The 16,197-nt window shown below is 32.4% G+C and overlaps 1 protein-coding gene and 1 long non-coding RNA gene across 2 annotated transcripts in view; both read right to left on the reverse strand.

The window, feature by feature from the left end:
- Positions 1 to 1,178: 1,178 nt before the first annotated feature.
- LOC142340069 (uncharacterized) overlaps positions 1,179 to 16,197 on the reverse strand; it is a 22,445-nt gene continuing 7,426 nt past the window's right edge. Inside the window, exon 3 of the mRNA XM_075390477.1 lies at positions 1,179 to 2,230. Within this exon, the coding sequence (XP_075246592.1) occupies positions 1,495 to 2,230 (736 nt within the window). The 3' untranslated portion in view covers positions 1,179 to 1,494. The remainder of the gene's footprint in view (positions 2,231 to 16,197) is intronic.
- On the reverse strand, positions 9,124 to 13,405 carry LOC142340068 (uncharacterized). Its single transcript, XR_012759048.1, has 2 exons — positions 13,166 to 13,405; positions 9,124 to 9,607 (listed from the first exon to the last, which is right to left on the reverse strand). It is a non-coding gene; the product is annotated as an uncharacterized LOC142340068 (long non-coding RNA).

The following is a 16,197-nucleotide window of genomic DNA, read 5'->3' on the forward strand; positions in this document are numbered from 1 at the left end:
TTGTTTGTTTGATCTCGTCTGTCTTGTCTTAATCTTTTGTGTTTTGTGAATTATGCTTCTCTTATTAAGCAACTTACTTTGATACATTTTTGTTAAATCTGACACTTCGACGCAATTCATCCAACAGCGAAATCGGATCCTATAAAAAAGATTTTTGCTTCCAGTTCTTGAAAACGCAATATACGCTCCCAAATTAAGTGAAATCTAAGTATGGCATGTTCTACGGGAGTCCAAAGAAAACTTTCTGATTAAAGTAGATTCCGCTTTTCAACTTTGAGCTTAAAAGTGAAAAACATTGACTGGAAATACAATTTAAGCTTGAAGCTATTAAGAGGTAATTAAAAACGTTTTAAATTAATTCAATAAATCCCTTTGACTAAATCAACTGTTCCTTCACGTGCCATTTCTTAGGAAGCTAATTCTGATGTGCCGTTTAAAAGAGCCTCGGTTTTTTCTTGCGCTGCAAAGTGGTCTCGCATTTTCGTGGTCTTGGAGAGCAAAGAGAGCTCATGAAATAATTGTGAATAGCTAAGACACTCAAACCAATTTATGAAAAGACTAGTGATGGACCCATGAAAAGACTTTAACCCGACTTTGTTGTTTATGAAAGAACTAACAATGGACCCATGAATAGACCTTCAATCGACTGTGTTGTTTATTAAAAAAGCTAATGATGGACCCACGAAAAACTTTAACTCGACTTTGTTTTTTATGAAAAAAATTAATAATGGACACTTGAAAAGACTTAAACTGGACCTATAAAAAGTCTTTAACTCGACTTTCTCGGTTATGGAAAGACTTAAGACTCGGCCCATGAAAAGAGCATGCTAGACTCTATTCTGTTATGAAACGACTTTAGCTCGACGCATAAGAATACTGAAGCTCGACTTTAACTAGGAAACTCGACCGTGTAATTTTAGTCAACATTGCCCTCCTCCCCACTAGACTTTGAAAGTCTTCATGAGTCCTATAGACCTGGGTTACATAGCAACGGTCATTATCGACAAAAAATCAGACATTTGCCACTCTTTTCTTTACAAATAGACAAAATCATAGGGTAACGTTTCTTGATTGATAATCAGTACCAGAAAATCTAGCAGTCAGCACGACCCCTGTTTTTTGGCTTGATAATGTGCATGTGGAGAGACCTAACAGATTTCACTCTGAGTTCCCAATAATATGACAAAACTCTCGTTGTCTCAAATCGACTTAGTTTCCAAAATATACTTAGAACTTGGGTAACGGTTACGTTATAAATTAAAAGTTTCTTTGATTACTTATGTCTACTCTGTTTGAGGAGTTTTATTTTAAGATTTTTTGAAGAGTTTTGGCCGATATTTACGGCAGTCCGATATACACAGTTCCGCGATCCAGCAGGTATTCCATGCTAAAATCGCTTAGCCGTAATCATGAAAATATAACTGACCGTTTTCTTAATGAGCACTATTTTGCAACAAGAATAAAGTCATTTTCTGTCAGAAATTTTGCTCCCCCTCAAGATTTGTAAAATTGAGCTAATTGACTATCGAAGAAGCGATTATGTCTAGCCGTTTGTCCCCCTTCAAACTGGTAGGGTTCTGTCTCTGCCGCATTCTCCTGTGCAATGAACTGCTCCTCTTCTGTCTCTTCTTCTTTGAATTCCGTACCCAAATGACCTTCATCTTCATATTGCTCATCAGTGTTAGTTTGACCGGATCCCGCCAACTGTGGATCTCCACCGGGTGGCTGATAAAACATAGCTAGATGTCTATCTGAAAATTTGTCGGGTCTTGTGAAGTTTTCCTGATTAAGCTCGTGAGGTGCGGTCACTTGATCTCCTGTGATAAATTGATCAAAATTTTCTGGGTGATTTTCAGCACTGAACTGGTAGGGTTCTGTCACTTGGTTCTGAACAGTGACTTGATACTGTTCTGAATCTGGCTCTAGCTCGGACATTGACTGTGGTTCTGACAATGACATTGACTCTGGCTCTCGCTCTAGATCTATCTCTGACTCTGTTCCAGGCACTGACGGTGGCTGTAGTCCTGGTTCTGACAGAGGTACAGACGGCTGCATCACCTCTGGACCTCTTGATTCTGGCGCCAGTTCTGGTTCTGGATCAGACTCTTGTCCAGGCTCTTTGTCGAATCCTATATCTGGCCCAAGATTATCTTCTTTCACCACCTGCATTCGATAATGCAAATCCTCGTCAAGATCTTCGACCAATATTGCATTGTATCGTATAAGATCACCTTTTGGGAAGCATTCTTTTTAGTGAATCATTTAAGATAATTTAAGTATCTTTTAAGATATTTTACAAAGTTTTTTTCTACCATATCAGATGAGATCAAAATTTTCATGAGAAATACAGTTCAAAAAATACTTCTGTTTCTGTTAAGGTTGCTTCATTGTATTCGAAAAATTCCATATTAGCTCAATGAATTAAAACAAATTAATAAGAACTCACAATTGAGAAAATCTTTTCTATTTTCTCTTTTCAAGCATTTCTTGTTCTACTTTCACCTCGCCTGTTGTCATGTTCGATTTTAATCAAAAACATTCGTTATTAATGTATGAGGAAATGAAGGACTGAGAAATTGGACCATATGGGCCGCTATTACGAATGAGCTAACATTTGAGGAAAATTTGCGGGGAGATAAATTTCTAGGATAATTTGCCAGGGATAAGCTTGATTTAAGGAGTTAAGGCTGAGATCACATAGACTCCAGTATGCGTATTTAGAATAAAGAAATTCCAATGTCTTTATGGAGGATGATTTTTTTTGTTATTTGAAAAATGGAACAATTAACGAGTTGATGTCAATCGAGATAAGTAGAAAGAATTTCAACCATAAACAAACGTGTCGACCATTCAACGTGTCAAATAAACAAGCAAAGACGATCAGTATAAGAAAACCGGTTAGTGCACAATATATATAAACAAGGCGGCTCGTTAATGTGCGTTCGCACATGATGTTCCGACCTGAGCTCATTTAGATTTTTGACTGAATTGTCAACCAAATGAAGAGATAACAAAAATAGATGTTTGAGTTTAAAACAATCGTTACACAACCTATCTACTAATTAAATTACATAATGTCATGCCTCATTACAGCTCCAACGTGATCTAACATTGAAGAGACTAAGAGTAAAAAAAAACAAAATTAGCACAAACAAAAATTTCACGGCAAAAACTGAATACCTAAATCTAAAAGCACCTAGTAAAAACGTCAAAATGCTGTCAAATAAAACCTTACCTACACAAGTTAATTTTTTCCTAACTATACAGCAGATGGAAACTTTTCTTATTGAGACTAGGTAACAAGTCGACAAAAAGAACGAACAGTGAGGCGAAACTTAAAAATTAACCAACTTTTTTACAACAAGAATTTTCAAAAATCTTAAAATTCATTAGCTTTTAAAAAAATGGTCTTTGATAATTTAGTAAAAAAGAAATTAAAACACCAAAAACCCGTCTTTGATTAGACTAAGCCATAGAAACGAACTAAAGAGAAACTCAAAATATTTCCAACGATTTGCGAAAACACAAACTATTGCTACCATTAAGATCATTAGCTATCAACTGAATATTATGTATTTTTCATTCAATTGGTATTTCTACTAATTCGGCTGAAGGATTTATACTGAGAGATTAAACAAACTTACTTGGGCCACATTTGAAAACCATTGGGATCTGTTATTACGCGATTGTTCTGAAAGAAGGGAAAAAGAAACACAAAAATTGGCCACTCAATAAAGGTTCAGAAAAACTCGTATTGTCCAACAAACAAAACAGCAGTGACAAATACTATCAATAAATATCTTATTTTTTTAAATTACAAGACATTGTATGCTACCTCTCATTGTTGAAAATAATTACATTTTGACGAAAAGAACAAAAACTGAAAAATTTGAAAAATTCGCTTTAAACTATTCGCTATAAACTGACTGCTTCGATTATCATCAGTCATTCAATTCTCAATTGCAAGCCTATGGGGACTATCAGCAGTAGCATGATGTGATAAAATTTCAAAAGGATCCAAAAAAAAATTACCCGAAAATAAAAAAAACTATGGAATCTCGTGGCATTGAAGTTTTATAACTAATTGGTAGAAGATAAAACCACTAACCAGACTGATTTTGGCTGCACTAGAACGAAATGGAATTCTGTTAGTACTGACATTGACCAACAGGTGATGAAAAGTTTAGGATTTGTTAATGTTCAAAAAAAATTTGAAAAATTATTTTTGAACTCTTATCAGCCATTAAACTCAAAATCTTTAAACGAAACTCAATAACTACGCTCAGATATAACCCGATGGGAGAAAAAAGATGTTTGTATGCAGAGATATTTATTGAGATATCACAATAAGTCTTATGACTGTGAAAACAATGACAAAAAGAGGCAAAAACCAAAATTCAGTAGAAAAGTGCCAGAAGAAAGTGTTGGGAACTGTTATTACGCAATTGTTCTGATAGAAGGGAAAAAGAAACATAAAATTTGGCCACTAAATAAACGTTCAGAAAAACGCATATCGTACAACAAACAAAACATCAGTGACAAAAGATATCAATAGATATGTTTTTTATTGAAATACAAGAAATTGGAAGGGACCTCTCATTGATGAAAATAAGTTACAGTTTGACGAAAAGAACAACAAAAACTGAAAAGTTTGAAAATATTTTAAAATTTTCATCATAAATTTAAGACTATTCGCTATAAACTGACTGCTTCGGCTGACATCATTCGTTCAATCCTCAATTACAAGCCTATGAGACCTCTCAGCAATTTACGGCTACCAAAAGAACAAAAACAGCAAATTCAAGAAAAAATTGAGCGAGAAAAGTTTCGATGGCATTATGAAATGAACTTTTCACTAAAAACTCCTCTATTTTCAATTAAATTTTAAATTAAATAGCATTTCTCTGTTTTATCATAATTTTTTTTTCAAAAAATCAACAAACTTGATCAAATACATTAGAACCAAAAAATTTTCGAGAAAACACGTATTATCAACTCCATTAAATTCATTAGCTTTACACGGAAGCGAGTAACTACGCTAAATTATATGACAACAAGTTGATTTGCCAAGCATATTCCATCAATACGACCTTACAACAAGTTATTGACTATGAAAACAAAAAGAGAGACAGGCAAAAATCAAAATTTCAGTAGAAAAGTGCCCGAAGAAGATGTCGACGCAAATCAAATCATAAGCTCTTCTCTGAAAACTATCTATGAACCGTTTAACTTCTTTCATAAAACAATGTGGATAATCAGCAGTAGCATGATGTGATGAGATTTCAAAACAATCCAAAAATAAAACAAAATACCCGAAAATTTAGAAAAAAATGTAAAACCTCGTGGCATTGAAGATTTAAATCTAATAGGTAGAAGATAAAACCACTAACCAGATTAGTTTTGGCTGCAGTATAACGGAACAGGATTTTGTTGGTACTGACATTGACCAACAGTTCACGAAAAAATGTTTAGGATTGGTTAATGTTCAAAAACACTTTCGAGAAATTATTTTTATACTCTTAACAGCCAATAAACTCAATCTTTCAACGGAGTTCAATAACTAAGCTCAGATATAACCCGTTAGGAGAAAAAAAATGTTTGTCATGCGTAGATCTTTAAAAAGACATAACAATAAGTCTTATGACTGTGAGAACAATATTAAAAACAGGCAAAAACCAAAGAAAGTGTCGAAGCCAATTAAACCATTAGCTTTTCTCTGAAAACTTAATCTGTGATCCACTGAACGTCGTCTTTAAGTCAATTGGATTAGAATAATATTTGATTCTTGTGTATAATGATTGGATAATGTTATAAGAGTTCAAAAGTCACCAATAATACAAAAACATCCAAAAAATTTTAAAAAAAGTGAAATCTTGTGTCATTGAAATTATATAACCAATAGTTAGAAGATAAAACTGCCAACCAGATTATTTTATTTGTAGTAGAAAGCAAGTGGGTCCTGTCGATACTGACACTGACTAGCAGTTCCCAAAAAAGTTTAAGATTTGTTAGTGTTCAAAAAAATTTTGAAAAATTATTTTAAAATTCTTAACAGGCATAAAATTCAATAGCTTTCATCGGAAGTCAATAAATGCGCTGAAAGATGCTCCAATGGGAGTAAATTTATATTTGTCATGCATACGTATTCAATAAGACATCACAATAAGTCTTATGACTATTAAAACAACAACAAAAACAGGCAAAAACCAAAAATTCAGTAGAAATGTGCTATAAGAACGTGTCGCAGCCTATTAAACCATAATTTTTCTATGAAACTTTTATCTGTGATCCACTGAACATCTTTTTTAAGCCAATGAGGGCTATCAATATTTGAATAATGTGATAATATTTCAAAACTAACCAATAATACGAAAATATCCAAAAATTTTTTTTTTATTTTTTTGAAATCTTGAGTTATTGAAGTCGTATAACCAATAGTTAAAAGATGAAACCGCTAACCAGATTAAGTTTGCTTGCAATGGGAACCAATTATTTCCTGTCAATACTGACACTGACTAACAGCTCAAAGGAAAACTTTAAAATTTGTTAGTGTTCAAAAAAAATTTTCGAAAAATTATTTTTAAATTCTTAACAGCCATTAAATTCAATAGCTTTCAACGGCAGTCAATAAATACGCTGAAATATGCACCGATGGGAAGGAAATTATGTTTGTCATGCATAGGTAATAAATGAAACATCACAATAAGTCCTATGACTATTAAAACAACATCAAAACAGGCAAAAACCAAAATATCACTAGTGAAGTGCGAGAAGAACGCGTCGAAGCCATTTAAACCATAAATTTTTCTATGAATTTTCATCTGTGATCCACTGAACATCTTTTTTACGCCAATGGGGTCTATCAATATTTGGATAATGTGATAAGATTTCAAAAGTAACCAATAGTATGAAAATATAAAAAAGTTGTTTAATTTTTTGAAATCTTGTGTCATTGAAGTCATATAACCAATAGTTGGAAGATAAAACCGCCAACCAGATTGAATTTGGATGTAGTAGGAAGGACGAGGGCTGACTAACAATTCACGATAATAAGTGTATGATTCCTTAATAATAAAAAAAATTCGAAAAATAATTTTTTAAGTCTTAACAGCCATTAGCTGTCCCCTCAAAGCACTAGATATGTTCTTTTAATGCTCAATATGGAACATATTGGACTGTTAGTTAATGCATCCATGCCAGAGAAACCCAAAAAATTAGTAAAACTTCAAAAAGAAATTCAAAATTTCACTTAAATTTACGAAAACTCATATTCGAAGCCAAGAAAAAACATGAGCAATTCCTTGAAAACGATGTTTTCTTCATTGGGCTTCATTTGACTGTAAAGGAGGTTTGTCATTATTAGAACCCCGATATAAAAAGTGCCTCGTCTCTAGGTGACTTAAAAAAAGCAAAAAAGGAGAAACGTTTTATAAAAAAAAGAGCTCTCAAATAGATTTCGAATTTTTTTATAGTGAACTTGCCTGTGAGACCAAAACTAGTCTTTTTTATCGCTTTTTTTCTATTAGAACACAAAATTGGTCCATTTTGTGGCATAAAATGTAAATTCGAAAAACTATATTAAAGAAAATATCTTAATTTGAAGAAAAATTACACTAAAAGAGAGCAAAATCATGCCAAATATCACTTGTTCAAACAAAAGTTCAAACCTCGATAACTCGTCGAAAAAAAAACAAAATTCAAAAAAATCTTTTTTATTTTGAATTCTACACTGGAACGGATTATTAATGATACTACTCACATTTCTCTACGATGAATATATCGATCGGCCAAATTTGACTGAACAAAAAAAACCATTTGAGTATATAGTTCCTCCCCCCACAAGAGGGTCGGAACAATTAGTGCTATTCTAAACCCATTGTATAAAAACGCCACGGTACTAAAATTAACGCAACATGATTACTGCTCTTTTAGCATAAAGTGTGCTCAGTAACCAAATATTAAGGTTAGGTAAAAATTTTGTAGGCCATGTTGAAGATATGCAAATTTGTCAAAAAATAAGTGCTAGAACACTCTATTGAACGATATATCAAGATAGCCAAACCTCACTGGAAAGCTTCGGAATAACCATCGTTTTTTAATCTGATTCACTAGAACTTCCTCGTGAGCAGAACAGCTATATGAATCCTCCAATAGTGCTAAATTTTGTTTAAAAAAATGAAGCAGAACTAAGTTTGAAAAGCAACAATTTTTGGATACCAAAATACACAGCAAGCTCCTCTCTCATCTCAAAAAGCAAATTTGTGCTCATAGTACTAGCGAGCGCTTCTGCAAAGCCCTAATTGTTTTAGTTTTTTTTCAAAAAAAAGGTAAGATTTTTGAGGAAAAAAATCCAAAATGATGTTCAAACAATCAATTACTTTAGACACCAAATTACTTTTATTTTGGTTAGTCAAAATATTAAACGGGCTTAATTTGCAAGTTAGATATCAAAAAAGCAAATTCTTTTAGATTATTCAGAAGTTTCAAACAATAACGACACCAATGGATCTTGAGGGCCTTTTTTTAAAAAGAAACAGGAAACTGATGAAAATAAACTGATACAAAATTTCATCACCTTCAAAAATTGTCGGCAGTTTCTTCCAGAACAAAGTGTAAGGGCACTGAAAAGCTGAGCATATAGTCTTGACTTGATTCTAATTGAATTCGCATGTGCAGTTTTGAAGCTGCAGTTTTGTCTACAAAAGGTATTAAATCAAACTTTTTTGACATGTGTCAAGTGCAATAATTTTTCCAATATCTCAGGAAGCCCAAAAAATGTCGGTGTTTCAAATTCTTGGCAAAATTTGTTCTTAAAGAGATGCCAAGATAATACAGGTCTTATCAAGGCGTATCAAGTTTCAACTCACTTTGAAATTTTCGTATCACTAATCAATTGTCAGGCTCTTCTTATAACTCGACTATGATTCGAAATAAGCTGTGCACATCAAAATTTTTGCGACCATGATTCGTTGATGCCAGATCACGACACGAATTAGTGCGACCAAAAAGTTGGGTCCAGACCGCGTATTTATCGTCTGGGAGGGATAACCCCATACAAAAAATTGTCGAATCATATTTCGACAACCTCACCTCTGGATTCGATGTTGATAGTCAATTAAGAGATTTCATTACTCATTATACCTCAATTATTATAAACATCCAGCGTCCACAACCATGAACCACTCTAATAACTCCATAACCACGAAGTCATTCAATGTATTATTAAATCGTAAAATCTTCCACCACCCGTCTACAAATTAACCAACACCGTTAACCTCTTTTTCACATACACTCTGCCATTTTGTATTTCAGCAACACAAGGAATAATGTTTTGTATTGCATCAGCGTGGATTTTGTATTATCATTATTATTAGTATTATTATAATATTATTATTATTATTATTTTTATTATTATTATTATTATGATTATTATTATTATTATTATTGTAGAAGCGACAGTTGCCATCTTCCGTCACAACTCTGATGGTTTTTACCACTTAGCAACACAATGTTTATTGTTTCCTGTACCCACGCAGTTGAAAGCATCGCAACATGGCCAGTCGTGATCGCACTCTTCAGGAGCTATCCCGCAACTCAAGTCGGCAGCCTATAAGAGTTTTTATCTGTAATTATTACATCGCAAGACCACTACTCTAATCGAACATTGAGAGAAAAGCGAATAAATGAGTGATGGACGAGAATTGAAAAACACACTTCTTACGCCTTCAGTCTTTTCTTACAATCTTGGAAATTGGTGTAGTAAAGAATTGATTACTTAAAAACACACGTTTTCACACCAATACGTTGGAAATCTCTCATCGCTACACTCTTTTATATACAATTATATACAATCTGTCTCATATTACTAAACAGATGTTTTTTTTTGTTTTTTGAAGGCTTGTGAGATGTGAATTGTGAATTAAATCCGAATTTTTCCACAATGATCATATATGATTTTCTGGGTTTTATTCAAAGACCGTTTATAGTTTCTTGGTTTAATGCGAGTATCCTACCAGGAAGCAAGAAACGATCTGTGCGACCTGATATTCGTCTAGGAAATAAACCCCCACGGAAAAATCCACTTAACTTTAGATAGGAAATAAACCCAACAGAAAAAACCCGTTTAGCTTTAGATAGGAAACAAACCCCCACGGAAAAAAGCTACGGAAAAAAACCCACAGAAATTCCCCCAGGGAAATAAATCCCCTTTTTAAAATTGAATTTTTCTCGTGATAATTTGTTCGATTGCGTTTGTTGTGACAGTTTCATATCAAGTCTCACTGGCGGCTGAGGCATGGCCATGTCCTGCGAGTCAGGGCCAAACTGCTAAATGCGTAGCTCTTTAATAGTAAAGTGGGGGGTTTTATTTCCTATCTAAAATGATGTAGAGTTTTTTGCTTGGGTTTTTTTTCCCGCAAACGCCTGATATAATATTTTTTAATGAAACCTAGGAGGAGGAAACTCGAATCGAAGAATGATAGAAGAGAGTAAAGTTGGAGATATCTAACGAAATGGTGTAAATACAAATCAGCAACACAAATTTAATTTAATGTTGATCGAAATTCTACATCATGTAAGATCTTATCTAGTCTCTCACGCGATAAAAATTCTGCCTTAAGTGAACTTTAATCGTGTAATATCTGATAAGACATGTCATAATGACTTTAATATTGCCGTATAACAGAGTCAAGCTCCCATGAAAGTAAAAAACGGTCAACTAACCAATTATGAAACAAAAAATGTTTGTTGATTATATTTTGGCGGCAGTTTTATTATGAGTATTAATAAAGTACTATGGCTCAGTTTAGCACAGTCCAAGATGATTTGGTCTTTGAAAAAAAATTCAACCTAGTTTGATAATCCCCTGATACAAGAAAAACCCCTGATACCCGAATAGTCTTTTTCATTATTTCTTTTAAGTCTTAAAAGACAATATAACCTAACTTTCTCTTTGCTGCTCAGACACTTCAATGTTGCATGCTGTAATTTTTTGGCGACTGCTCAAAAGCAACTGTGAACTGACTTCAATTTGAGGAACATGCCATACCTAAAGCTCTTTTTATCGTATAAGATCTAGTAAAAAATCGTATCAAAAAGATGAGGCATAGCTTTCCGAATGTTTATCACACAAGATCTTATAAGATTCTGATAAGATCTTACACGTTAAACATTTTGCGTCAGGCGGAATTTTTATCGTGTAAGATCTGATAGACTAAATTTTTCATCCTGTACCATCTTATAAAAGATTTTTTACGTGTAAGATCTGACAAACATCTTATCAGATCTGATAAGAGGATGCATCCAATTACAGGCAACTAGCAAGATGTTTTTGTCAGAAGTTTGTCAGATCTTACACGATAAAGGTTCTGAGAACAAATTTGCTTTGTTATTTTTAATGTTAATTACTGACAATTTTTTACTGACGACTCCATTAAAGAGAGCTACCATATTCGACATAATGCGGTCGAATGTAGATAGAGTTTGTTTTCATAGAAACTAATGGTTTTTATGGCTTTGAAGAAGAGTCTTAGTAAACTTTAGATTAATTATTGTGTTTCTCCTTCAATTGTTACTTTTTTGCACTTGTATTACTAAGTTCAACCCTTCAAAAAGTTTAATGGCTTGTGCTTGAGGTGTAGGTGAAACAGTGACATGCATTTGGTTGTTAACTAATGTCTTTTATGTCATTGAAAGTATTTGTTTGTTTGTATTTATTTTAGATTTTTATCGATAAATGCAGATCAAACAATCTTTCAAATAAAATACAAACTAATTTTACGACGGATTGTTTTAAAATAACGATTTCTTGGCTTTGGTACAACGAGTTTTCATACAGAAGTTTGTATTTTTTTTGTGCAATTGCCCGTTTTTGCTACTAACCAATTATGAAACAAAAAATGTTTGTTGATTATATTTTGGCTGCAGTTTTATTATGAGTATCAATAAAGTACTATGGCTCAGTTTAGCACAGTCCAAGATGATTTGGTCTTTGAAAAAAATTTTCAACTTAGTTTGATAATCCCCTGATACAAGAAAAACCCCTGATACCCGAATAGTCTTTTTCATAATTTCTTTTAAGTCTTAAAAGACAATATAACCTAACTTTCTCTTTGCTGCTCTGACACTTCAATGTTGCATGCTGTAATTTTTTGGCGACTGCTTAAAAGCAACTGTGAACTGACTTCAATTGAGGAACATGCCATACCTAAAGCTCTTTTTTTATCGTATAAGATCTAGTAAAACATCGTATCAAAAAGTTGAGGCATAGCTTTCCGAATGTTTATCATACAAGATCTTATAAGATTCTGATAAGATCTTAGACGTTAAACATTTTGCGTCAGGCGGAATTTTTATCGTGTAAGATCTGATAGACTAAATTTTTCATCCTGTACCATCTTATAAAAGATTTTTTACGGTGTAAGATCTGACAAACATCTTATCAGATCTGATAAGAGGATGCATCCAATTACAGGCAACTAGCAAGATGTTTTTGTCAGAAGTTTGTCAGATCTTACACGATAAAGGTTCTGAGAACACTGGTGTGAGCTCTTCAGGCTAGAGTTTTGAAAATGGGAAAAACTATGATAAAAGAAAAAGCAGGTTAGCTCTTGCTGCTGTGGTCAATCAATAGTCGCGTACTAACCCTAAAGGATCAGCTCGAGTTGCAACTATCTAATTTTTATTTTGCGGTACAAATCATAACATGTTTTTACTGGGACGATCCTTGCATGGAACCATAGAAATCATAGAGGATTCCTGAATGAAACCCACGGGAAATCATATACGGTCCTTGCACCAAAATCAGGACTCAATTCACATTTATAATTCACATAATTTTCATATAAAAACCAATGAAAACTGTATAAATGAGTGAAATCTGTGCGTTTTAATAGATTCAAAATTTTACTTCACACGTCTAGGCATCCTAGACGCAGAGGCGCCTGGAGAAGCAGAGTGTCTTATGCAATAAAATACATCTAGTCCTCATTGTTAACCTACGCAAAATAAATGAAACTATAGAGAAAGCATACCTTTGAGCGTAACTCTAAAGAGACGCATAGAGAGCTTATTATAGTTACGAGACTTTACAAGAGTCCCGCAAAAATCATGCAAGATAAAACTCAATTGAATGTGTTTTTACGATGAAGAGATAGAATTAACTAACCATGACTTCAGGTGTGACCATAAACCCTACCACGAGAAAAGCGAAAAGAGCTAGATGAACAAGTTTCATTGTTTCAAAGATTTCAGGTACGAAACCAAAATAATTGTTTTCAAGAGACGGTTGAAACTTTCAAATCTGTATATACTTGAGGTTTATATACTTTTCTTAATCTGGTCAGACCTTTATTTACGAAGTTGAAAAAAAGATCACGACAGTTGTCTTTCCCGGATAGCTGTTATAGTTTCTTCTCTACACGTATTACAATTTCATGAGAAACGACATGTGATTGATGAGGTTTTCATGTCACTGATATGTAACAATAAAAACTCAGCGAAAATTGCTTAACGTTTAAAGTGAGCAAGAAAATTATAATTGTGAATCTGCATTGAAGAATGTTTCACGGTCAAATGTTTTCCTAGCTTTCCCGGGTAGCCCATCATACAGTCTTTTTTGATTTCGTTTTAGATCATAGACATAGATGATTTATAAGATTTCTTGGTCGTCATTTAAAGATCATAGAGAAATTAGAACTTTCTTTCAGGCTTATTCAATCGTTAGGCTCAAAGTTGCTGATACGGAAAAAATCAATCAAAGATGTTGAAGGTGTATTTTATTATCGGAGCATACCCGGGCCGAGGTTTCACCCTTATTGTTCCGACCCCCACTTTAGTGGGGAGGGAGGAACTACATACTCAAATGGGTTTTTTTTGTTCAGACCATTTTGGCCGATCGATATATTCACCGTAGAGAGTTTTGAGTGGTATCATTAAAAAGCACGTGTATGCTCGAATATGGAATTAAAACAATTTTTTGATTTTCGATTTTTTGCAGGGAGTTGAGTTATCGAGGTTTAAAGTTTTGTGAACATTCGACTGTTTTTATTCACATTTTCAGTAATTTTTGCTAAATTTGGCAGAATTTTGCTAATATTGTTTAATATACGATTAAAATATTAGCAGTAGAGTGTTATTGTTACTGTTGGAGACACAAAAGCGTTGCTTAATTGTTTGATTTGAGTTTCTTTGGCTAGCATATTCAAAATTCAGGCATTTTTCATCAAAAATTGGACAAAATATGATTTTTTGGTTCAATTTAATTAAGTTTGCCGAAAGTGGAGACCAAGAAAGCGCTGACACAATCTCTCTGAATTCCAAAGGAGAGCTAATTGAAACTCGAGGCCCTGTAAAAGTAAAAGTCTTCTGGAATTAAAATGTTGCTGTTTTTTAAAAATTTAACTCAATAATTATACGAAGAGCATCATTTTTTTTATTAGTTGAAGTATTTCACTTAACAACTGGTCTAATTCTGAAACCATTGGAACGCTTGGACAGTTCTCTGTGCACGCAGCAAAATCACGGATAGGTTTGATATTATCATGGTTCTTACAATCGCGAAGTTTTTAATTTTTCTTTTGGTGCTGCCTTTTTTTTCTCAAAATAATTTGCTTTGTTATTTTTAATGTTAATTACTGACAGAATTTTGACTGACGACTCCATTAAAGAGAGCTACCATATTCGACATAATGCGGTCGAATGTAGATAGAGTTTGTTTTCATAGAAACTAATGGTTTTTATGGCTTTGAAGAAGAGTCTTAGTAAACTTTAGATTAATTATTGTGTTTCTCCTTCAATTGTTACTCTTTTTGCACTTGTATTACTAAGTTCAACCCTTCAAAAATTTTATGGCTTGTGCTTGAGGTATAGGTGAAACAGTGACATGCATTTGGTTGTTAACTAATGTCTTTTTTGTCATTGAAAGTATTTGTTTGTTTGTATTTAATTTAAATTTTTATCGATAAATACAGATCAAACAATCTTTCAAATAAAATACAAACTATTTTTACGACGGATTGTTTTAAAATAACGATTTCTTGGCTTTGGTACAACGAGTTTTCATACAGAAGTTTGTATTTTTTTTGTGCAATTGCCCCTTTTTGCTGTTGTTTTTGTTTCTATGGCAAATTGTCACATTACTTAACACTCTAAATTTAAAAAAAGTTTTACAAAAATTGTAACTGAACGTACTTTTTGCTTTCCTAACATATGTCTTTAAGGTCTGCGACACCGTTCTCTTGCAGAATTGGTTAAATTTTTTTTACATTTGCCATTTATTTGTAATTAATTTTTGTTGTCGTATGCTAAACGCTGAAAATTGGGTAATTAAGGTTCTCAGTGACAAACTGTTGACAAATAAAATAACCTAATAACTGATATCAATGAATAGCTATGGTTTTATTGACTTTCAATTTAAATTAAAAAAAAATGTAAAAGTGCAACTTATCCCTTTTTGTTATGGTTCGCTTTTTTCGTATTTTACAATGTATCATTTTCGTATCGCCTCATTATTGAGAGATCTCTTCGCTGTTTTGTTGAAGGAAACAATAATTTTTCTGTTGGTTAAACTTTTTGAGTGATGTCGTCAGGGCTTACACAATTTGTTTAGGAAGAATATTGTGAAATTTAGAAACTTTTGCATTTCTGGGCTTTTTGACAAAAATATTTATTATGTTCAAAGGAGACGCCAAGGAAGAGTTAATTTTCTCGCTGTTAATATTTTATAATTTTAAAGGCTTCATCACTGTGGTTTTTTAAACTTGTTGGTGAAAATTTTTATTTCAGCTTGTATTTCAGCTTGTATATATATATATATATATATATATATATATAAAAATGAATATATATATATATATAAACATTCATATATATATATATATATATATATATAAATATATATCACTCTATATATATATATATATATATATATATATATATATATAAATTGATATATAAATAAATAATTATATTTACGAATACATATATATATATATATATATGTATATATATATATATATATATATATATATAATTATATATCTATATATATATATATATATATATGTATATGTATATATATATATATATATATATATATATATATATATGTATATATATATAGAGGGATATATTTTCATATATATATATATATATATATATATATATATATATATATCTATATATATGAATATATATACA

The sequence above is a fragment of the Convolutriloba macropyga genome, chromosome 5, assembly GCF_964194025.1.
Source record: "Convolutriloba macropyga chromosome 5, txConMacr16.3, whole genome shotgun sequence".
NCBI lineage: Eukaryota > Metazoa > Xenacoelomorpha > Acoela > Convolutidae > Convolutriloba > Convolutriloba macropyga.